Source organism: Pristiophorus japonicus, chromosome 5, assembly GCF_044704955.1.
Source record: "Pristiophorus japonicus isolate sPriJap1 chromosome 5, sPriJap1.hap1, whole genome shotgun sequence".
Lineage (NCBI taxonomy): Eukaryota > Metazoa > Chordata > Chondrichthyes > Pristiophoridae > Pristiophorus > Pristiophorus japonicus.
In genome coordinates, this window is record NC_091981.1 from 203,884,400 (window position 1) to 203,909,806 (window position 25,407).

Consider the following 25,407-nt stretch of genomic DNA (forward strand, 5'->3'; position numbering starts at 1 on the left):
AGTTAACATTACCAGGAGTCAATGAAAGCAGAATCTAGATAGAACAAGTGTTAAAAAGCTGAAAGTAATACAGGACGTGAAATTGACCCAGAAGTATTTTAAATGTAACCTCTGGAAATGGGTGTACACAGGTTTTGACAGATCATTTTCAGCAGATAACGTCGTACTGGCATCAAGGGGATGAGGTCTTGCTGGAGTGTAATGAACCATAAGAGGGAAGTAGTTTAGGAAACACTGGCATTTGATCAACAGGCCATAGGGCACAACTGAACACAAAGTCAGTGTTCTCGCACTTTCTTGGCACTTGTGCAGCCCCAACAACCCCAATCTAGCTACACGCAGAATAAAACACAATACCTGTAGTACATTTAGTAGGCTTAGCTATATGCTACTGAAGAAACGAATTTCCAACATCTGCACTTTTTTTTTTAAAAAAGAGGGAGAAAGAACAAGCAAAAATGAATGAAGAGTCATAAAATAGTTTGATGGGAAGTGGCACCTGAAGCAAGGAAGAAGTCATAGCAAAGCCAAACTTTCAGAAAGTATCTGAGTTGTACAAATACATGAACTCTGTTTCAGCAATCTATTAATACATATTATCCATCAGCTGTGATTTTGTATTTAAACAGTATCATTTACATTAAGCTCTGTACTTTTATCCTTTATTGAGGGGAATGCACTATTCTGTCCATGGTATTGGGCAAGTAATCTATTTCGCCGTAGCTCTTGATTGACCATTGGAAGATACAAGATCACTCTCTGGAATTGCTAGTTTTCTAACTTCACTTTCTTCCTCCCATGGAAAGGACTGGCCTTCAATACTGTGTCTTTCTGTGGCAACTAGTGCTCACAGTACGGGGAAATAAAATTGTAGAAATCTATTGCTGAGGCCCAGCAGAATGAAGCAACAGATTGCTAAATGATTTTCCTCGACTTTCTCCCTTTGCAGTCCACTTCCAGAGGTAAACTATTTCCATAGGTATCCTCATGCTCCCAAGTTGTCTCCAACATTTTAGCAGGAAACTTAACCTGTATACTCATTTTTAATCCAATACATTTGTAATCTTTCCAGTTAGCAAACTACTTTCCTAACTCCTTCAAAAAGGCTATATCCAGAAAGAATGATTTAAAACAGACATGGACAAGGTGTGAGGATTCAATTATAATACCACATTACATTCACAGAAAAGGAAATAAACATGTTAATTTAAAAGCATCATTTGAATACAAATTGCCAACATCGGATGGTGATGGGGGAGGGGGAGGGGGGTGGGTGGGATGAGCTCTTTCAGGTTTCAGCAGCATCTAAATTCTCTAGTCTACATAACTGAAATAACAGCTATACTTTATCTTGGAAAATTGAGACTAAATCATACTTCTGACTTCAATCAAATATCAGATCACCACACTTAAGGGAACAAATACATTCCTCTACTTTGATTTCACCAAGTCAACATCCACAGATAACAGAACTTGCGGCTGTTAATAAAGGCTCACACCTTGCACATTATGAGATGCGTCTTACCAACAGGTGCTCCTGATTGATTAGCAGACAAATCACAATTGAAGTGAAATATAATTTTTAGCAGAGTAACAAAGGTGCAAGACATGCTGATATAGTTGAGTGCCAAGGCATAGAAAACACACTAAAACAAGGAGTGTATTAGAAAAGCTGTTTTATATGTTTTCCCTTCTACAGGGAGAACCCACAACGTTATTGAAACAGACTGTCTAGTGATTCAGGACATTAAATCACATTTTAAAAAAATTCTATTTTTCTTTTATAAAGACAGTTTATATATAAAAACAGTGTTTATAATGAAATGACCAGCATTTGAGTAGAATATACAAAATTCAACAAATAATTTGGTTCAGTGATAGCAGAGTCAAAAGGCCTTGGGTTCAAGGCCCATTTCAAAGATTTGAGCACATAATCTAGGCTGACGCTTCAGTGTAGTACTGAGGAAGCACTACACTGTCGGAGATGCTGTTTTTATCGAGGAGAAGTTAAACAGAAGCTCAATCTGCCCTCTCCAGTAGACATAAAAGATCCCATGGCACTATCTGAAGAGGAGAAAGAAAGTTCTCCCGTTATCCTGACCAACATTTATCCCTCAACCAACACCATAACACACACATTAACTGGTCATTTATCTGTTTGTTGGACTTAGCTGTGTGCTGAAAGGTGCCATAACTGCAAGTTCTTTACTTTGTATTTAGAATGCTTTAAATGCAACTAAATGTCTCAAGGTGCTTATAAAAAGGCAGGAAATCAGGACACCAGTCTTTGGAAGAAGAGTTAGTAGAGGTTACCAAAAAGTTGGAGAAGTAGGATTTAAAAAGCTTTTGAAGTTGGAAGAGGTTGTTTCAAGGTGGAGAAAGATGTTACATATTGGAGTAAGCAGAATGTTTTCAAAAAGAATGCCAGAGTACAGAGGCATGATGGTTGAACATCTAGTTACAATGCTGGAGCTGTGGGAGGGCCTGTGCACAGCAGACCAGAATCAGAAGATTGTGGTGACAGCCAGGATGTGGGGCCATAGGAAGTTGTAGAGTTAAGTGGAATAAGGCAATGCAATGATTTGTAAAAGATGACGATTTTGAAATGAAAGTGCTTAAAACTAATGGAGGCAAGGTCTCTGGAGATATCGGAGAAGGTAAACATATATATGCAGCAGAGTTGTGAATAAATTGGATTTTGTGTAGACTGAACCTGGAAAGTGCTAGAGATGTAAAGCTTGAAGATAAGGAAGGCATGGTTAAAGGTGATGAGAGGAGAAATTTCTTCTCTCAGAAGGTTGTAAATCTGTGGAATTCGCTGCCTCAGAGAGCTTCTTACAGTTTACAGGGGATAAGGGGTTATGGGGAGCGGGCAGGGAAGTGGAGCTGAGTCCATGATCAGATCAGCCATGATTTTATTGAATGGCGGAGTAGGCTCGAGGGGCCGTATGGCCTACTCCTGTTCTCATTTCTTATGTTCTTATATTCTGGAGGTGAAAATAAACAGTCTTAGTGATCGACTTCATTTGAAGTTTGAACCTCAGCTTAAGGTCAAAAAGGGCAGTCGAACTACACAATGCAAGGCTAAGTCTGAGAAAGCAGCCGAAAAGGGATTGGAATTGGGTTAAATACATGGGGAGTTGCTGTTGGGACCAGAACAGGATAGTTCTGGTCTTGCCAATGTTGAGCTGAAGAAAGTTCTGGGTCATCCACGGAAATGTCAAAAGAGCAATTGAGCAGTGTAGCAAGAGACATTGAGTCAAGGGTGATGTCAGTATACATATCAAAGCATTGAGAATTAATTTCAATGCATTTTCAAAATACTGTTATAAAATACACACCATACAACATACTTAATTACATACAACTCACATTTGTGTTTTATTATCCATAAAATATACAATAATCTCAGCAATGTATTTAAAGAATGCAGGTAGGTAACCAAGCAGTCACAATTTCTATATACATGCTATAATCTTAACCTCTTCAAGGAAATAAAACAAATCAGAAGTACATTAAAACAGATTTTGTCCTGTTTCACACTTCGACATTTTAAGAAATCAGTTTGTACTTTACAGGATTCCAGTTATTAAAATACCATGGTTTGATGGAAGTTTTTTTTTTAGGGCTTTTACCCAAGACTGCTGAAAAGTCACACCAACTAAAAAAGTGGCAAAATAGGTAAAAGTCATACAGTAGTTGACATTATACAACTAAAAAAAGGAACCGCTGAATGAAATGCAACAATAAACCTTCAAGAATGTAGTGATTTAAAAGGATTAAACTGAATCAAATCCAGTCATTAATTGTGCTCTCCAGGCCTGCTGTTTGGAATGAAATGAACTAAATACAATACATTTCAGGAGCACTATTTTAACAAAACTATTTGGACCAAGTAGCGTCTTTAAAAAAAAAAACAATTGGTATCCATCAATATGGGCAGCTAACAGATAAATATCCTTTATGCACAGCCTTTTCTGTCTGACCTTAGAGAATCAAATGCAGTACTATCATGCTTCAGCAGCGCAAACAGAATGAAAATACTGCCTGCTTCAACTGAAAACATATGCCTGTTATGACATTCTGTATGAGTTCTTCCCAAACCCCCTGCAGAAGTGGTTCAAAACCATTGCAGAAGCAAATCACCAACAGCCTGCAAATATTAACTGTCAAATGGGGTGCTGAAAAGAAACAGCTCAACAGGGGAAAAAGGTCTCTGGAACTCCCTCCCTGAATGTACAGCCAGAAGAACGTTAAAACAGACAACAGTGAAGGCACTGATAAATTGGAACCAAACACAGTTGTACAAATGTGGCTTAAAATGTCAATTTAAAACTAAAGTTCACTACACTGCAAAGTCCAGGCAAGCTTCCTTTCCGAGACTCCTATATCTCGTGGTATAGTTGGCCTCCACATCTACAAATCTGTATTTTAAAATACCAATTGTATCATAAAATACACTGGTAAAATTAAGGTTTGAAAAACTGCAAAAAGAATGGGTAGTCCGCCACAACAACTTGGTAGATCTATACATTTAATTATCCATCACCCTGACTGCACCGTTGGTCTCAAGTCAAACTAGAAAAGTAGGAAAAGGGCATTTGTGTTGGCTCAAAAATAGGTTCCAGTTTTCTTTTCCCTTTCTCTCCCCACCCTACCACAATGCCTTGACTATAGACATGCAAAACTAGTAAGACCTAGAATTGATCAACAAATGTACATCAAAATCTCTGAACAGTTTCACTTTAATACTGTTAAAGCAAAGTTTTAAAAGTTGCAGCTTGAGAGATCTTCAATTACAGCTCTCTAAATCTTTTTGTTTCATTTTTACACAAGATCTTTTTTAAAATCACTTTGTTTGGTCCCTTTGGCAAATCATCGTGCAAGTGAGTGATGCGATATATACCAATCTTTTTACACCATTTTCTTCATTAGATTCAGTAATGCCTAAGACTCAGGAATATTTGATTGCCCGTCCCCATTAATTTTAGGTAGTGCTATTCCACCCAGCGTTGTAAAATCTTCTCATTCAAACCATTAACCAGTGTACACTGTTGAAATGGATCCTGGCACTGGAAATAAAGAGCATTAAAATAACATAACATTGGCATCCATCGACATTGCCCATAGTTTCCTACATTGCTTACAAGCTTTGAGCTGCTTGCTTTCTTGTTCCATAGACCTGCATTCTTCTGTGTCTTCTTTTTTGATAAATTCAACTTTAAACCTATAATGTAATTGCTCCGTTTGGCTGAGGAAGGTTAGAAGGCGCTCATTTTTAAAAAGCCCATCCACCTATGGGCATGCTGCAAGGGCTTCCATCATGAAAATTCAAGTCAGTGTATTCAGTAGGTCTCTGAATCAGAATCATTTAGTTCATCATCTTCAGCATAAGGATAACCATCTTCCCTGCCTATACTGTTCAAACTGCAGAAAGAGCTATGATCACTTCTCATTATTGGTAGAGAGTCGAAGGACACAGTCTTTGAAGGATTACTGTAGTGATTAATGGCATTAAAACTGAGAGCGGGTAAAGTGCTGCTGGATGAAACAGGCATCATGGTGGCCAGAATGAGGGCTAAGCAGTCTGCCACATCTTTATTTGGAGCACAGGCCAATGCAGGCGTGTAACCTAAAACAGAAAGTTTTAAAAGTAACATTACAAAAGGTTACTCTACCCCTTTACCAACAGTAATTCAATCCAATTATTAATGAGTTCTGAACATTTTAATTTAAAAAGTTAGTATATGCAAATTACATGACATTTCATTATAATTCATTAAAGTTTAATGTAAATACAACTGCAATATAGAACTTGGATGAAAATGTTAAAAACAAGGCCATTGACAAGGATAACCCTAACAATTTGCACACAATCAACAGGATGGAAAAAAGGGAAAAAATAAATGTCGTTTTTGGATGAGAGGTACAGTATCATTACTGGACAGCTGCAGCAGTAAGGTGAACCATTGCAACATGTAGATAAGATAGTCCAGGTACCTTGCTTCCAAAAATCCTGCAAGGTTTGTTGATTGATGCCCTGCTTTAGGATATGGAGGAAACAACCTCAAGAACAAGGTATTTTCCTTGGAGCGATACCCAAATATCATTGCAGTTCTGTTGCTGGTACTCTCATCAATTAAAAGCTCTTTGCCAAATTTAATACCAGTTTAGGCTGCCTTTAGTAGTAGACACAGTTGTAGGTCCAGTGTCATCCACCAGGTTCAAGAAAATTCCTGAACAAGTACTAGGGCAGCAATGACCAGATAAGATCTTTGGTGGAAGAACACGACAGACTAAAGTCATCCTTGGCTCAGTGGTAGCACTCTCGTCTTAGTCAAGAGGTTGTGACTTCAAGTCCGACCCAAGAGAATTGAGCACATAATCTAGGCTAACACTTCAGTGTAGTACTGAAGGAACACAAGAACAGTGCAATGGTTAGATGAATTACAAACAAATACAAACTTACCATTCTCGTCTACAGCAAGTACACTGGCCCCTTTGCTCAGAAGCTCTTGCACAACTACAGTTAGTCCATTGCGTGCAGCAACATGCAGTGGTCTGTGGGAACAGAAAACATACAAGTTAAAAAATATCTAGAGCCATCACTACAACAACTGATATTTATATGGCACCTTTAATGTAGAAAAATGTCCCATGGCACTTCACAGATGTAACCATGGATGCCAAGCCAAAGGAGGAGATATTAGAAGGGGTGACCAAAAGCATGGTCAAAGAGGCAGGTTTTAAGGAAGGTCTTGAGGAGGAGAGGAAGATGGAGAAGTAAAGGGATTTAGGGAGGCAATGCAACAATGTGGGGTCTACACAGTGCAAGGCATGGCGGTGAAAAGTAGGACGAAAGGACGGGGTAATGCAAAAGAGGCAAGGGCTGGAGGAGGTTACAGAGATAAGGAAGAGCTAGGCCATAAAGGGATTCAAATACAAGAATGAGAATTTTAAATTAGAGGCATTGGGGAAACCTGGAACCAATATAGATCAACAAGGAGATGGGCAAGCAGGTTTTAGCATAGGATAGGATGTAGGCAGCAGAGTTTTTAATGAGCTGAAATTTATGGAGGTGAAAGGACAGCTAGGGGAGCATTTGAATTGTGTTCTGTAGATGATAATAGGCATCAATGAGAGATTTCAGCAGCTGAAAGATAGCAATCCCTCACTTCAGTTTGACAAACTTACAAATGGCGTGCCATAAGCAAAGCATTCACAAAGGTGAAAATGTAAACATTTGCTGGAGAGAGATCAGGTCTGGTTATTTTGTGTGTGCTGAAATATTCTCGCACAAGGGAGGAATTGTCAGTCAGTACTAGTACTAGTTGCTGTCAACAACTTGTATTTATATAGCGCCTTTAATAAGAACTTAAGAAATAGGAGCAGGAGTAGGCCAAATGGCACCTCGAGCATGCTCAGATTTGACACCAAGCCACATAAAGAGAAATTAGCGCAGCTGACAAAGCTTGGTCAAAGAGGTAGGTTTTACCAAAAGAAATAGGAGCAGGAGTAGGCCATATGGCCCCTCGAGCCTGTTTCGCCATTTAATACGATCATGGCTGATCCGATCATGGACTCGGGTTCACTTCCCTGCCCGCTCCCCATAACCCCTTATTCCCTTATCAGTTAAGAAAAACTGTCCATCTCTGAGTTAAATCCATTCAATGTCCCAGCTTCCACAGCACTCAGGCAGTGAATTCCACAGATTTACAACCCTCAGAGAAGAAATTCCTCCTCATCTCAGTTTTAAATGGGCAGCCCCTTATTCTAAGATTATGCCCTCCAGTTCTAGGCTCCCCTATAAGTGGAAATATCCGCTTTGAATCCACCTTGACAAGCCCCCTCAATCTTATACATTTAGATAAGTTCACCTCTCATTCTTCTGAATTCCAATGAGTAGAGCCTCAACCTACTCAACTTTTCCTCATAAGTCATCCTCCTTATCTCCGGATTCAACCAGTAAACTTTCTCTGAACTGCCTCCAAAGCAAGTATATCCTTTCTTAAATATAAGAACCAAAACTGCACGTAGTATTCTAGGTGTGGCCTCACCAATATCCTGTACAACGGTAGCAAGACTTCCCTGCTTTTACACTCCATCCCCTTTGGAATAAAGGCCAGGATTCCATTGGCCTTCCTGATCACTTGCTGTACCTGCATACTAAACTTTTGTGTTTCATGTACAAGTACCCCCAGGTCCGCTGTATTGCAGCACGTTAAATAATAACTTGCTCTTTGATTTTTTTTCTGCCAAAGTGCATAACCTCACACTTTCCTACATTATACTCCACCTGCCAAATTTTTGCCCACTCACTTAGCCTGTATGTCCTTTTGCAGATTTTTTGTGTCCTCCTCACACATTGCTTTTCCTCCCATCTTTGTAGCGTCAGCAAACTTGACAACATTACATTCGGTCCCTTCTTCCAAGTCATTAATGTAGATTGTAAATAGTTGGGGTCCCAGCACTGATCCCTGCGGCACCCCACTAGTTACTGATTACCAACCCGAGAATTAACCATTTATCCCGACTCTCTGTTTTTTGTTTACATGGATAGAGGGTTGGCGAACTAATATATTACCCCCAACTCAGTGAACTTTAATCTTGTGCGATAACCTTTTATGTAGCACCTTGTCAAATGCCTTCTGGAAGTCCAAATACACCACATCCACTGGTTCCCCTTTATCCACCTTGTTGGTTACATCCTCAAAGAATTCCAGCAAATTTGTTAAACATGACTTCCCTTTCATAAATCCATGCTGACTCGACCTGACTGAATTATGTTTTTCCAAATGTCTTGCTACTGCTTCTTTAATAATATACTCCAGCATTTTCCCAACCATAGATGTTAGGCTAACTGGTCTATAGTTTCCTGCTTTTTGTCTGCTTCCTTTTTTTAAATAGGGGCGTTACATTTGCAGTTTCCAATCTGCTGGGACTTCCCCAGAATCCACGGAATATTGGTAAATTACAACCAATGCATCCACTATCCCTGTCGCTACTTCTCTTAAGACGCTAGGATGCAAGCCATCAGGTCCAGGGAATTTATCCGCCTTTAATCCCATTATCTTACTGATTACCACATCCTTCGTGATTGTGTCAAGTTCCTCCAACCCTATAGCCCCTTGACAATCCACTGTTGGGTATCGTTAGTGTCCTGTACCGTAAAGACTTATACAAAATATTTGTTCAGAGTTTCTGCCATCTCCATGTTTCCCATTACTAATTCCCCGGTCTCATCCTCTAAGGGACCAACATTTACTTTAGCCACTCTTTTACTTTTTATAGACCTATAGAAACTCTTGCTATCTGTTTTTATATTTTGTGCTAGTTTACTTTCATAGTCTATCTTCCGTTTCGTAATCATTTCTTTAGTCGTTCTTTGCTGTCTTTTAAAAGCGTTCCAATCTTCTGACCTTCCACTAGTTTTGGCCAGTTTGTATGCACTTGTTTTTAATTGGATACCGTCCTTTATTTCTTTAGTTAGCCACGGATGGCTATCTTTTCTTTTACACCCTTTCCTCCTCACTGAAATATATTTTTCTTGAGAGTTGTGAAATATCCCCTTAAATGTACGGCACTGTTCATCAACCGTCCTATACTTTAATCTATTTTCCCAGTCCACTTTAGCCAATTCTGCCCTCATACCTTTATAGTCTCCTTTATTTAAGCTTATTATGCTGGTTTGAGATCCAACTTTCTCACCCTCCATCTGAATTTGAAATTCAACCATGCTATGATAGCTCATTCCAAGGGGATCCTTTACCAGGAGATTGTTTATTAATCCTGTCTCATTACACAGGAGCAGATCTAAGATAGCCTGCTAGCCTGCCTCCTGGTTGGTTCTGTTACATACTGTTCAAGGAACCCGTCTCTTATGCACTTATGAATGCTTCCTCAAAGCTACCCTGACCAATTTGATTTGTCCAATCAATATGGAGGTTAAAATCACCCATGATTATTGCTGTTCCCCTTTTTACAAGCCCCCACGATTTCCTGGTTTATACTCCGACCAACAGAGTTGCTATTGTTAGGGGGCCTATAGACTACGCCCACCAGTGACTTTTCCTCTTATTATTCCTTATCTCCACCCAAACTGTTTCAACATCCTGATCATTTGAGCCACTATCATTTCTCACTATTGCAGTGATTCCATCCTTGATCAACAGAGCTATCCCACCTCCTTTTCCTGTGTCTGTCTGTCCTTCCGGATTGTTAAGTACCCCTGAATATTTAGTTCCCAGTCCTGGTCACCTTGCAACCACGTCTCTGTAATGGCTATCAAATCATAATGATTTGTATCTATTTGTGCGTCAACTCATCTATTTTGTTACGAATGCTACATTTCGACAAAGAGCCTTTACGTTTGTTTTTTTTACCCTTTTTTCCTGCTTGTTTCCTCTCCTTCAAACTCACTTTCTTTATTTTTGCTTTCTAATTCCAGCTTTACTCCCCTCCCTACTGAATCTATTTTCAGGTTCCCATCCCCCTGCCAACCTAGTTTAAGGAGCATCTTAAAGGAGGAAAGAGAGGCAGAGAGGCTTAGGCAGGGAATTCCAGAGCTTAGGGTCTAGGCAACAGAAGGCACGGCCACCAATGGTTGAGTGATTATAATCAGGAATGCTCAAGGGGGCAGAATTAGAGGAACACAGATATCTCAAGGGGTTGTGGGGTTGGAGGAGATTAGAGAGTTAGGGAGGAGCGAGGCCACTGAGGGATTTGAAAGCAAGGATGAGAATTTTGAAATTGAGCGTTACTTAACTGGGAGCCAATGAAGGTTAGCGAGCACAAGGGTGAGGGGGGAACTGGACTTGGTGTGAGTTAGGACACGGGCAATTGAGTTTTGGATGATCTCAAGTTTACGTAGGGTAGAACATGGGAGGCCAGTCAGGAATGCATTGGAATAATTAAGTCTAGAGATAACAAAGGCATGGATGAGGGTTTCAGCAGTGGATGAACTGAGGCCTGGACGGAGATGGGCAATGTTATGGAGTGGAAATAGGCTGTCTTAGTTATGCCACGGATGTATGGTGGGAAGTTCATTTCCGGGTAAAATATGACATCAAGGTTGCGAACAGCCTCAGACAGATGTTCAGGAGGGGGATGGAGTCAGTGGCTAGGGAACGGAGTTTGTGGCAGGGACCGAAAACAATGGCTTCCCATACTGATACTCTGCTGTCTACTGGCACTAGCTATTCTTTGTAAAATAACCTAAGAATGAATTGACTTCTTGGCAGATACAAGTTCACAGCATAAAATCTCCCACAATATACACAAAATTGGCCATCTCCAAAGTTACAAGGATGCTTGGTATTAAAAAAAAGTGCAGAGGCGGGCGGGGGCCAGGGAACACACACTCTGGTACAAGGTTGGGATTGCCCTAAAGCTGGGGTAGAATGATGGGAACTTTTGTGTATATGCATATGCCATGACTAACCTAGCTTACTGCATGTAGAAACTAGGTACCTAAATGGAAAGCATTCTATTTTCCAGCACGAATATCCCATAACTAGAGTATGATAATATATTCAGAAATATAAAAGAATCTAATTAGGAAAGACACTCAAATTTGGTTTATATCAACAGGGACAGCAGCAGGAAAAATCTTGGGAGGAAGTTGTAGCAATATAGAAAGCAGGCTAATTTACAATATAGCACCACTGCAGATACCCTTCAGGAGCAGTTTCCCAATATTAAAGATCTGTAACGGATTCATACTTATGCTTGTGAATTAACATGGTTATTTCAGACAAATGAAAGCCTCCTCTTATTCTGAAACAGTGTTTATTACATCAATTACAGCGACGATGAAGGAATGGGGATATACTTCCAAGTCAGGATGGTGTGCTCCCTGGGCTTGAACTTAATACTTTTGCCCAGAGTCATGAGGCTGTGAGCTGCATTTGGATTGTGCAGTCTGCACGTGTATTGTACCTAATTTCTCAGGATGAATCCATACCGTTCAGTCAGCTGTGCTGACTGAGTATTTTCTTTAGCTTCCAGCAGTTTTTGCTCAGTTGTTTTTCAAAAATTGTTAGCTAGGACAAATTTCAAAAGGTTTACTGGTGAAATTTATATTAGTTATTTTATTTTAAACTGAGGAGCTGTCTGGTATTCTATAAACTTCATAAAATGTATTCTCCTTTAATTTAAAAAAAACTAAATGTAATAAAAGCGAGGTTAATGTTGAGGAGACTGTGGCTTCTTACTGCCTGACCTTGGGGGACCGAGTAGCTTGGGTATGATGAGGGAGTTTTAAAGGTGAGGTGGGTAGAAGGGGAGATGAGGGTTGAGTAGGTAGCTTGAAGGTGAAGAGGAGCAGGTAGTCATAGAAGTGATGAGATGCTGGAAAGGGGATGGGCTAGAGGCAAGGTGAAGGGGAAGGAGGTTGGAAGCGAGCCACTAAGGGCTATATTTTTCCTGTAAACCCACCCCACTTCCCATCTGCAGCCATTGGCTGCTTATTTCCCCACCACACCAAGAAAAAGGCAGAGAGAGAAGCAAAAAGAGATAGGGAGAGAGCAGAGAAGAGCATGAGTGTGAGACAGAAGCAGAAGAGGTGCCAGAGAGAGAAGCAATAACAAGTGACAGCTGAGAGCACGAGAGAAAGACCATGGGAGAGAAATTGCCCTGCACCCTGATTTGAGGCGGTAACCTGCTCGGGGCGGCACTTCCTGTGCCCGGCACAGAGGTCCCACCCCGGTATTGGCCTTACTGCCCCTTAGAGGAAGTGGAGTGCAATTTTGCAAGCTCCACTTCCTCTTGGGATGGGTCCAGCGGCCATAATAGGGTGCGATCAGCAGCGCTACGTGGACGCTCTGCGTAGCGCTGACACGTTTCAACCTCCCCTTTGCTTAAAGGGGAGGGCCGCTGCGCACTCTGCATGGCATCTGATGGCCTCCACTCGGCCACCAGGGCAGCGTGATACCGGGGCTGCAGACCAGCACCCAAAACGGAGTGCTGGGCTGCACGATGACGGCCTGGACCACTCAAGTGGGCAAGAATTCGGGATGACTGTCGAGTTGGCAAAAGCACCAAGATGTCCCCTTTAACTACTGCCGTGAGCGGATGTTGGCCCGCTTCATGACCCGCGCCAGCCTCGGGGGGCAATATCCGCCGTGGGGCAGAAAGGGGTCGGCGTGCAACGCTAAGTTGTCGCTGCACATGGCGGTTATGTCATTGGCGCCGCAAACTCCTGGGCAATTTTGTGGGAGCCGGTAGCACCGCTCCCCTCCCCCTCCACCCCCACCACCCCCCCCCCCCAGCTCTCCCCGACCCCCATATTCTCAAACTTAATGTGTAACACAATTGGTTATATATTAAATTCAGTGCATTTCATTGAAAACTCCTACTAATCTTGGTCCGACGGAAAAATCTTTTGCAAGTATTGCACCTGTAGGCGACACAGTGATGGGTATTTTCAATGTTCAAGGTGTCATGGCTGCCTGTCATAGAATTATTTTTGCCAGCTGTCATGCAAGAGTATATGGTTAAAAAAGGTAGCAAAGTCTTTACGCAGTTGCAGGCTCTGGCCATGGGATGTCACTGTGAGGCAGCTTAACTGAGTCTCCAGGGCATTAGCCGTGTTGGAAAAAGCTAATATAGGAGACAAGAACTGCATTTTACATTTAAATTTCTCTCTTTATAAAAATAAACTGGTCAAGGTTTCTTGGAGCTGCCCTTCAGGCATTTTAAGTCATCATCTGTCCTGCCACTCCTGTTCACCACAGTGAACCCTTCTTCCTTCTTCAGGGCCTGCTGGTTCCTCTTGCTCGCAAGTCTCTAGGGTTTTATTTTGGGTTTTTTAATGTGTAAAAGGTGCTACTGCCTGCCAAGCTTGTTCTCAGGTTGCAATGTTCCACTCCATGACTCCACACAACCAGTCCCCAGAGTCAGCCAGTTCCAAACCTCGGCCCAGCAGCTTTTACTTGTGTGTCTAACCGATTTTGGGTTCATTTTCAGCTAATCCCCAGCCCATTCCTGGTCTGTTGCACCAGGTCTTGTTCTCCCAACCCTATGCCCACTGTGCATGATCATCCTGCAGCCACCTCAGCCACCATCTACAACGGACCCCACTATGAGGAAAGGTCTTGCATTTATATAACACCTTTCATAACCTCAAGCGTTTCACAGCCAATGTAGTCACTGTTGTAATGGGGAAACGCGGCAGCCAGTTTGCACACAGCGAGGTCCCACAAACAATGAGATAAATGACAGATCATCTGTTTTTTTTTAATAAAGTGTTCTTGGTTGAGGGATAAATATTAGCCAGAACAATTAGAGAACTCCCCTGCTCTGCGAATAGTGCCATGGGATCTTTTACGTCCACCTGAGACAGCAGATGGGGCCTCGGTTTTACATCTCATCCGAAATATAATTTTTATATAGTTTATAAATTGTTATATATTATATTTAATATAATCAAAATATTTAATACATGAAATTATAGATTATAAAAATTGTATGTCTGTGCTTCAAAAAGATTTTTTTTAAACTGTATGGAACAAACAGACTGCGCGACATGTTACAGAAAATAAAGTTAGAAAACCTCTTTCCATGACTGGTGCTCCTCACTCTCCCAGCTTATTAGCTACAGCCCTGGCTTGTGTCACCCCCACCCCACTGTGCCCCATATAATAATTTCACCTCAGCCTCTAATCCTATATTACATTCCTTCTCTTCTCTCCCCACCCTCAAACCCCATCTTCCACCTCTCGCCCAACTTGTAACAATACTTGACCTCCCCCCCTTTATCCCCACCCCATAGCCTCCAAGCACATGTCATGCTCCCCTTCTAGTCTCCAGAATCATAAGAACATAAGAATTAGGAGGAGGAGGTCATTTGGCCCCTCGAGCCTGCTCCGCCATTCAAGATCATGGCTGATCTCCTAACTCAACTCCATTTTCCTGCACTGTCCCCATATCCCTTGATTCCCATAATATTCAAAAATCTATCAATCTGTGTCTTGAATATACTCAAAGACTGAGCCTGCACAGCCTCTGGGGTATAGAATCGCAAAGATTCACCACCCTTTGAGTGAAGAAGTTTCTCCTCATCTCAGTCCTAAATGGCCAATCTCTTATTCTGAGACTGTGACCCCTGGTTCTAGACTCTCGAGCCAGAGGAAACATCCTCCCTGTACCTACCCTGTCTAGTCCTGTAGGAATTTTGCATGTTTCAATGAGATCACCTCTCCTAAACTATAGAGAATATAGGCTTAGTCTACTCAATCTCCCCTTTTAGGACAATCCCCCGCCGCCGCCCCGCGCCCCCCCCCCATTTCCCAGGAATTAGTTTGGTGAATTTTCATTGCACTCCTTCTATAGCAAGTATATTCTTCCTTAGGCAAGAGCAAAACTGTACACAATACTCCAGAGGTGCGGTCTCACCAGGGTCCTATATAATTGCAGTGCAAGTCCCATGCTTTCGTTCGCCCCGGTGAAGATGTTGACGATGGCTTGGAGTTCAGCCTCTGAATGTGCGCAGACGCAAGCGGCGTCTGCGTACTGTAGTTCGACAACAGAGGATGGGACGGTCTTGGATCTAGCCTGGAGGCGACGAAGGTTTAACAGATTCTCACTGGTTCTATAGTTTAGTTCCCCTCCAGCGAGGAGCTTGTTGATCATGAGATGGAGCACTGCAGCGAGGAAGGTAGAGAAGCAGGTTGACATGATGACAACAGCCCTGCTTGACCCCGGTCCAGACGTGGATTGGGTCTGCAGTGCATCCGTTGGTCAGGATCACGTCATGGCATGTTGTCGTGGAGCAGGCAGAGGATGGTGACAAACTTTGAGGGCAGCCGAAACGGAGGAGGATGCTCCATAGTCCCTCACGGTTAATACTGTCAAAGGCCTTTGTGAGGTCAAAGAAGGCTGTTCCCTCTCTTGCAGTTGTTGCGCTGTGAAGATCATGTTCATTGTACCCCGTAGAGGATGGAATCTGCACTGTGACCCCGCTACAGAACACTACGCCCCGGTTATCAAAATCCACTTTCCATACCTTGGGAGCCTACTATCAGCAAGGGCAGACATCAACGACAAGGTCCAACACCGCCTCCAGTGCGCCAGTGCAGCCTTCGGTCGCCTGAGGAATAGTGTGTTTGAGGATCAGGCCCTCAAATCTGGCACCAAGTTTCTGGTCTACAGGGCTGTAGTGATATCCGCCCTACTGTGTGGCTGAGAGACATGGACCATATACAGCAGACATCTCAAATCGCTGGAGAAATACCATCAACAATGTCTCTGCAAGATCCTGCAAATCCCCTGGGAGGATGGATGCACCAATGTCAGTGTTCTCGATCAGGCCAACATCCCCAGCATCGAAGCACTGACCACACTCGACTAGTTCTGTTGGGTGGGCCACATTGCCCGCATGCCCGACACAAGACTCTCAAAGCAAGTGCTATACTCAGAACTCCTACATGGCATGCGAGCCCCAAGTGGGCAAAGGAAACGTTTCAAGGATACTCTCAAATTTCCTTGATAAAGTGCAACATCCCCACCAACACCTGGGAATCCCTGTCCAAAGACCGCCCTAAGTGGAGGAGGAGCACCTCGAATCTCGTCACCGAGAGCATGCAGAAATCAAGCGCAGGCAGCGGAAGGGGCGTGCAGCAAACCAGACTCTCCACCCACCCTTTCTTTCGACGACTGTCTGTCCCACCTATGAGAGACTGTAATTCCTGTATTGGACTGTACAGTCACCTGAGAACTCACTTTCAGAGTGGAAGCAAGTCTTCCTCGATTTCGAGGAACTGCCTATGATGATGATATAATTGCAATAAGATGTCTTTACTCTTGTACTCAAATCCTCGTGGAATAAAGGCCAATCATGTTCTTCCATCAGCCCTGCTCCTTCCCTTATATGTATGGGAAATTGACTCGTAACTAGGTTTAAGAATGAACTATTTTAAGGAGGGAATGTGCAAGAAAGCTGTTGCATTTTGAAAGCATGTTTTTATAAAGCTTTACATCTTAATTTAAAAGAAAATAGATTATGTGCAATCAAGCTGTACAAGGATATACAATTCAGATACTAGCCAAGTAAAAAAAAATGTACAAGTTAAAATTTATTTATAGTTATTTCACCATTACCATCCACTTTTTGGGATTGATAAAGAATGGTAAGAAGCAACTATAACTGGGTTAAACAAGGTCGCCTGGCTTAAGTACTAGGAAGGCTTGTGGTGATGCTCCAGTCATCCTCTTTTCCTCGGCATACTGCCAACCAGAGCTACAATTTTCCATCAATGGGCAAATACAGAATTTACAAAATATTGAAGAAATCTATAGTGATAATTAGTTTTCCTGGGGATTTCTATTCTTTTCGTAGCTTTTCTATCCATCTTTCCTATTTGTTTGCCCAGCAGAGATCAGATATATAACTAAACTAAAAAGCTTAATGTTTGCAAATGTAACATTTGCAACTATTGTAAAGTAGAGGTTTAGGTGTATGGTCCATCTCAACAGATTTGGTCTACAGTGCTGAAGATAAACTATTTGTTTGCCCACTCTCCAGTTCTGTTGACATTCAGCTAAAGAAGTTGTATCCAAGCCACTCGAGAATCAGCAATTCTGATAGACAGCTCAGTGATAGAAGTTTATTTTCCCTCAACCTGCAAGCCAATTTATTCATTCCACAAAACACCAAAAATAACTGCAATCTGACCGCTACCACTTGCTTAACTCTAGAATTATGTTTCTTCAAATGAGTGTTAATGGATTTTGAATATGTTAAATTAGGGTAAAATGCTTTAAATAAACGGACAGAATTTCTAGCTTGAAATCTGCGTTTACAGAAGTAAAACATTTGATGGTTTTCCTAAACAAAAATCAAAGGCGCTTACGTTTGCAATGAAGTATTCGTTGAATTTATGAGGCTCCTGTCAGTAATCTTCTCCAGTATTAACAAGGCACTAGTTTCATGGCCCTAAAATGCAAGAGAAAATTTTGATTTAAAAAAAAATGGTAAATCTTGCATGCAAAAACAAAAGAAATTGTGACATATATAAACTTCTCTTGGACTCTGTTAGAATGATTGGGTGTTTTCAGTGAAGATGTTGGGCAACCATAAGCAGTTTTTAGGATCTATTTCTCTCTATTTGCAGCAAGTTCACCATCATACAAACCTGAAATATCGTGCTCCTGGCCAGGTTCTTCCACAATTAGCAATGTTACATAATTGGTACAATTCAAGCTGGGCAATCATCAGTATTTTCCTCAAATTATAATATAGCATCACATAATTCAGCTCACAGACCGTCTCAAAGATGATTACATTTACTCAACTTCGCCAAGCAAATCTGTTGTAATTGGCAGCCCTGAAAAACTCATGTTTATTTAATTCAGCTTTTTTTTAGTCACTAGTTCAACAATTTCCTATCTCATTCATTTCCAGCTATCTTCCTTTACTTCCAAGTTTGGAACAAGAATGACGAATCATTTCCAAGGCAATGCAGAACTGTAGTCACAGAGCGAGATTAAAGGAGTTTTAATTTGGTAACTTGCTGTTGTTCACTGTCCCCTCCTAAAAGAGGAATGATCAATTCATCAGAGAACTTAAAATTATTCTAATATTCAATAGCCACCAGAAACCACTATCCCAATTGGTAAAAATGCCTGAATTTAATTACCAGTTTAGAATTATGTATAGGTACCCGTTATAGCTATCGGCTTCTACATTCTTTGAAAGAAGTTTGAGCTCTATGTTTAAATAAATATTGCTGTTACGTCATTTCTGGGGGAGAGGGGAAGAAGAGAACAAACAAAAAACATGCCTAAGAAAGCTGCACAATCATTTTTGGTCACAAGATCTCCCACTTGCCAGTGTACAAAACCTCATTCTGGACTACACACTGGGTGTACGAGTAGAAGAGGCAGCATCAAGACCTTGGGCCCAATTTGGTCAGTACAGATTTCTGGTGAACTCGCCAGAGGTGCGCCACTTTTGTAGAATTCCAAGATCGCCAAAAATCTTCGGGCCGAGTTCGGCCACTCCCCGATGGTGGCGTAGCGTGGCCACTGGATTCGGGGGCGGAGCCAGGTCCCGGCGCTGTCAGCACATGCGCGCTACAATGTGTGCGCATGCGCAGTAGCTCCTCACCCCAGAGTGAGCTGCAGGCTGTGTGGGAGGGGCCGAAGCGCGCCGCCCCTATCCCTGGCCGAATGGGCTCCCTCATCGGCGGCTCGCTGCATTCCCGGGCCGTGTTTTGGGAGGACTTCTATTTTTTATTTGTCATTGATTGATTGCTTATTATTTTGGTCTTAGTGCTTTAGGTGCAGGGTTCCTTCTAGTTTTTATTTGTTAATTAATTGCTTATTACTTTTTGTGCTTTGTAAGTCTTGGTGCTAGGTGCAGGTCCTCTCAGCTTCCTTGTATTTTTTATTTGTTATTGAATGCTTATTTGTGTGCTTTGTTTAGTGCTTGGTGCTTTAGAGTGTACTTACCGCGCTGATTTCTTAACTCTCTGCAAGGGTTTTCTGTGCGGCCAGAAGTGGCCACATACGCTGGCCTAAGTTAGTTTAGAGCAACTATTAGCTGTCCAAACTGGCTTAAATGGCCAAAACAGGCGTAGGTGGGCTGGTAACGTCACCGTTTGAAAAAAAAAAATCCTAACTAACTCACTTACACTGGCACAAATTAAATGTGCAGAATGGGGATTTTTAAGATACTCCAGAAAAATCAAGTTGCTCCAAAAAAAAAAAATGGAGAAACTCCTGGCCAAATTTGGGCCCCTTAAGTGTAACAATGAAAGTAAGATAATACAAACCAAATCAACTTTACGCCGCACTGGTCTGGAAAAAATTGAGTTCTTTATAAAGAAATCAAACTTATTTCAAGATACGAGGACGTTAATAGTTTAGTTAATGTAAAGTTCCCTTTTTCACTTTTTGAACAATATTTTTTCCATCCAAGTGTGCAGCACATTAATCCTCCATGTTAAAATAAGTAGTTTTAATGTAAAAATGAAAGAGTACACATGCTCCTAGGTTCAAACAGTTTTGATACAGATTTTCTCAAATGATGCAGGACCCAGCCAGGAGTTAATTGTTGAATCAAAGGCTTTAGTTTTCCTTTAGACATGGGTGTTTCTCAATTGCTCTGGCCATAAAAGGCAATGGCCATCGACAAGAGCAATATGAACTCTTAGAGTTAGGAGAGTGGTCTTTGTCTAGCAGCATTCGAGATCCTGACACTATACCAAACTCACCACCGAATGCTAAAACTTGACAAGCACCTTGAAAATCCATGCTACTAACAAGAAGCTCTGCTTATCTCTGCTATTTAAACCATCTTTCCCGATTTGAAGCAATGGCTAAAATCTGGCTTCAGCCAGTATGTGAACTGATGTTTCCTCTGCTTGGATTGTAGCTATGAAGGTGAAAATTTAATTTCTTATTTGATCAACGGGCTGTAATAGGCTGTTAGCTTGCTGTCAACCATGGCTCCGTGGCTCTCACCTCCGACTCTGAAGGTTATGGAATCAAATCCCGCTCCAGAAACTTGAGCACAAAATATGGGCTGCCACTCCAGTGCAGTACTGGAGGTACCGTCTTTCGGATGAGACATTAAACCGAACCTCCGTCTGCCCTCTCAGGTGGACATAAAGGATCACAGAGCACTATTTTGAAGAGGAGCAGGGGAGTTCTCACCTGTAACCTGGACAATATTTATCCAGCAACCAACATCTAGTTCTCATCACATTGTTGTTTGTGGCACACTGCTGTGTACAAAATGGCTGTAAAACACTTTGGGAAGTCCTCAAGTTGTGAAAGGCACTATATAAATGCAAGTCTTTATTTCATCTTGACTCCAGCAACATCTTATAACAATTTTCTCGAAGAGATAGCTCCTTAATTTGAAAATGAAATTATTCTGGTTATGAGGCTGGACCATGACCTTACTGAGGCCATTTATCACTATATTTAGCACTTTGCTGATGCAGTCGTAGCTGCAAGCCACTGCTCATCAGTGGCAAGTTCAACCTTCATCTAAGCAATCTCCTTACCCCGTCTCCTTCAGGTTCACAGCCTTGTTGTCTTCCTCTAGCATACAAATGATTTGACCACTGGCCAGCAAGCACAGGGATGATGGGTGGACAGGACTTGGTACGAGTTAGGATATTAGCTGTAGATTTTTGGATGAGTTCAAGCTTTATGGAGGCTGCAAGGTGGGAGACCGGCCAAGAGAGCATTGGAATAATCGAGTATAGAGGTAATAAAGGCATGGTCGAGCGTTTCAACAGCAGATGAGTTGATGCAGGGGTGGAGATGGGCGATGTTGCATTGGTGGAAGTAGGCGCTCTTGGTGATGAATAGGACATGGGATCAGAAGCTCAACTCAGGGTCGAATAGGATGCCAAGGTTACGAACAGTCTGGTTCAGCCTCAGACAGTGGCCAGGGAGAGGGATGGAGTCGGTGGCAAGGGAATATTTCAATTACAACTGCATGTTTAATTCCTATAAATCTAAACACTTGTTAATAATCAATACTATGGGCTCAATTTTGCCCAAAGCCATTTTTTGGCATATTGCAAGAGTTACGCCCGTTTATCTAGGCCAGAACTACTCCAAAAATAAATGTGCCAAGTTTCCCCGCTGTATTTTTCAAAATTGCTGCTGCACAGCCTTTGGGGGGGGCGGGGGGGGGGGGGCGGAGGGATGTAGAGCCTACTGTCTGTGTCGAAAAAACCGATGCTGCCCCTTCTGCACATGCGGCAAAAAAAAAAAGGAAGTTTTTGACGTGATTCCTAAGGGCGCACATGCACAGTACAACTCCCGGTCTGCAATCGGCCATTTTTAAAGAGCCAGTTGTGTGTGAAAATGTTAATTCTCATTGGAAAAATCGGAGCTGCAATACAAGATGCAACGCGCGCAAGGACCAAGAATTTCTTACAAGATGGCAGGAGCTGACACGAGCAGAGGTCATATAAAAGTTCCACCCAAAGAAATGAAGAAACGCTGCAACCAACTTGCAGAAGATTACTGTGCAATGGTGACCACCCCAAGGTCTGGAGGCCAGTGCAAAAAGTGGCAGGACCTTGGTCAAGTAGTTAGTGTAAGTAATATTTAAATTTTTCAATGGAATTGCAATTGTAAATGTGACCATCTGTATATGTCCCACCCAGCAGAAAGACACCCTCTCTTACAAGTTATATTTTCATCTTTGCAGAGGCAAGTGGCACACAACAAACGAGAAAGAACTCGAACAGGAGGAGGCCCGGCAAATCTGCACCCACTGACAACCTTGGAAGACAGGGTCGCTGCTTTGATGGGTCCTGCCTGGAGTAAAGCAACCACCACTGCACAAGCTGGGCCCACACTCGAGGGAGAGGGCAAAGTCCTGCAAATTCCACAGTCTGGCTTTGCTAAATGTTAAGTACTGCGCGGGCAAGCCATGCTTCGGTTCATGGGGATGTCTACCTCAGCTACGCTTCAGTTTATGCAAGGTGCTATCATTCATCGTGGATCTTCAAATAAGCTTGCTGCCAGTGCTGTGTGAGCCTACTCATGCCACCCTGCCCCCTCCTCTGCTGCTAACCATTTGTTCTGTTATATTTTGCAGAACTTGAGGTCAACCCGGACGATGCAGAAGATTCAGACAAGCCTGAAGAGGGGAACATCTTCCAATCCCACCTTCCAGACCGAGAGCATGGGGGTGAGGGGGAGGTGATGGATGAAGTCCCCACTGTTGTACTCACTTTGGAGGAAGTGCAGGTGCCGCTCATTGAGATGCTAACCCCTTCCCCGAGTAGTGGTTGAGTGTTGGTGGGACATTCCATGGTTTCCCACCATCCGAGGATGCGGGTCCCACTGGGATGCTGCGAGCCACACCCAGGGTGAGGAGAAGGAGAGCACGACCGCACTCTCCTGAGGTGCAGGATCCAACAGATGTGGCTCAGATGATGGCAATGAATGCGGAGAGTATTGACCTTGCGCGATCACTCCTGGACACCATCAGTGAGGTGGGTGATGAGGTATCGGGACCATCGGGCAAAGTAACAACACTCTCACGAGAAATGGGAATGCTGTCCGGGAACATGAGGGAGGGAATGTTGCAGGTAGTTGACACATTGTTGCTCAACATGAGGGAGGGCATGTCGCAGGTAGCTAAGATACTGGCGGCGAGCATGAGGGAGGGTATGTTGGAGGTAGTTGACACACAGTCAGGGCACAAGAGAGGGAATTTTAGAGTTAGCTGCTGCAATAAGGGAATACGCTCAGACCCTGCGCCCATTGACAGAATCAACTGCCACTCCCACTCCAATCCCCAGACTAGCCTCTGAAGAGGACCAAGCTGGGCCTTCCACATTTCCGCCTGCCCCACCCCCACCCATCAAGAAGTGCACCTGCAGTCTTAGAATAAAGGTGGAGGAGAGATGGGCAGAGCCTTTCTGTACTGCTGTTATTATTGATGTTACTGTTGTAACTGTTCTCAAATTAAAAGTTTTTGTAAGTTATATAAATTTACAAGTTTAAAAGTTTGTAAGTGATCTTAAGTGAAAACTTTAAAGTTTGATACAAGAATATGTTTATTAAAGTTAAATACAAACAAATATTTGTTAAACGTTTGAATAAAATATATTTTAAATTATAACTGAATCATTTCCATTATTTGCTCCATTATTGCCACAACTTTTGAAGTAAACAAGAATAATTTCCATCATTTGTTCCATTAACACAACACAACATTATGGAACAGGTCCAAACAGTAAACATGGTCCAAGTGGAATAGTTGCTGCTGAGCCTTCAGGTAGCAAAGTGTTCATGGTTGAGCTGCTAGTGCAAGGCTCAAGCAATCATTAAAGGGGCATGACGGCCCGCCCTCCTCCGCTGTTGTGCTCTGGGTTCAGGTATTTGCTTGGCTTCCTCGTCCTCGGCATCTTCCTCATGATTATCATCAGCCACTCTCACCTCAGGTGGGTCTTCTACTACCAGCTGCTGCTGCCTCACGATGGTTAAGTTTTGCAGCATGCAGCACACAACAGTGAACTGACCGACAATCTCAGGGGAGTATAGCAAGTAGCCTCCAGAATGGTCCAGGCATCGGAAATGCTGTTTCAAGATGCCAATGGTCCTCTCTATGATGCTGCGCGTCGCAATGTGCGACATGTTGCTGCCCGGTCAGCTTTCGTTGGGTTACGCATAGGGGCATCATGGGCCAGGTGGCAAGGCTGTACCCCTCGTCTCCCAGCAGCCAGCTCTGCCCTTCTGGCTGCTGGTGAAACATGGCAGATATAACGCTCGTGTAGAATTAACGCATCATGGGTGCTCCAAGGGTATATTGAAGCAACTGACATGATGCGATGCATGTTGTCATATGAGCTGTGCATTAATGGAGTGGAAGACTTTTTTGTTCCTGTACATCTTGGAATCCTCCAAAGGTGCTCGCAAGACGACATGGGTACAATCAATGCAGCCCTGTACCTTTGTGAAGCCAGCAATACTGGAGAAGTCCACAGCTCTATCACGCATTGCCTGGGTGGTCATGGGGAACTTTATGTAGTCATTCCTCCAGGCATATAGTGCAGCAGTCACCTGCCAAATGCAGATATGTATTGCATGTTGACAAAAGACGCACACATCCCTAGTTGTGGCCTGGAATGATCTGGATGCATAGAATGAAAGTGCAGCTGTAACCTACACTTCAACTGACAAAGCAGTCCTGGCGCTTCTAGGTTGCAGGTCTGCTTTTACCAACTCACAGATCTCAGTCACAACTTCTTTGCGGAAACGCAGCCTTCTGATACAGTCTGCATCACTCAGGTGCAGGTACGAATGCCTATCTCGATTTACCCGATGTGGGCAAGACCTCCTGCCCATCACCCTACGGGCTCTGAGATTCGTCATGCGATGACGTCGAATCAATTGTCTCCACCACAGCACCATCATGCAAAAGGCTTGTACAAGGTATGGCATTGTCAATATTGTCCCCATGCTTAAATTTTACCTTTGCAAGAAGCTCAAAACTTCAGGCAGGCAAGGTTCTTTGTTCTCGCTCCCCACAGGTCTGTATGGACCACACCCAGGTCTGAGCGGGCGCAGTGATCGGAACCCTCCCCCCCGCCACCCAACCTACATTTCATGCGTAGTGCAATCTTGTGATGCCTTCCACAGCCACCGCCCCCCACCCAGACTTCTTTTGCAGTCGAGCCCCGAGCCAGTTTCCAGGCGCGGGACCGATTCTGCTGGCTGATGTCCGACCCTCCAGCCCTGTTTGCAAACGTTCGGTGGTGGCGCGTCATTTGAAAAAATATGAAAACTTACAGAATTCCATCAAACTTTCATATACTGCATTATAAGGTTAAAAAAATGTAATCTTTATTATGCATATTTAAGTGTTTTTGACTCCCTCCAAAACTTAATTGAAAAACAATGGCGTCTTTTTGTGCTGATTTTTCAATG

The 25,407-nt window shown here is 42.8% G+C and overlaps 1 protein-coding gene across 3 annotated transcripts in view; it reads right to left on the reverse strand.

Annotated features, from left to right (window-relative positions):
• Window positions 1-1,808: 1,808 nt before the first annotated feature.
• LOC139264567 (serine/threonine-protein phosphatase 6 regulatory ankyrin repeat subunit A) overlaps window positions 1,809-25,407 on the reverse strand; it is a 235,379-nt gene continuing 211,780 nt past the window's right edge. For 2 of the 3 annotated variants that reach the window (XM_070881239.1, XM_070881238.1), the window contains exons 26-28: window positions 17,850-17,932; window positions 6,470-6,561; window positions 1,809-5,632 (exon numbers count right to left, since the gene is read on the reverse strand). In XM_070881239.1, coding sequence (XP_070737340.1) covers window positions 5,346-5,632; window positions 6,470-6,561; window positions 17,850-17,932 — 462 coding nt within the window. In that variant the 3' untranslated portion in view covers window positions 1,809-5,345. Of the gene's footprint in view, window positions 5,633-6,469; window positions 6,562-17,849; window positions 17,933-25,407 lie in introns of those variants that run through there. The other variant, XM_070881240.1, reaches the window with a different exon arrangement.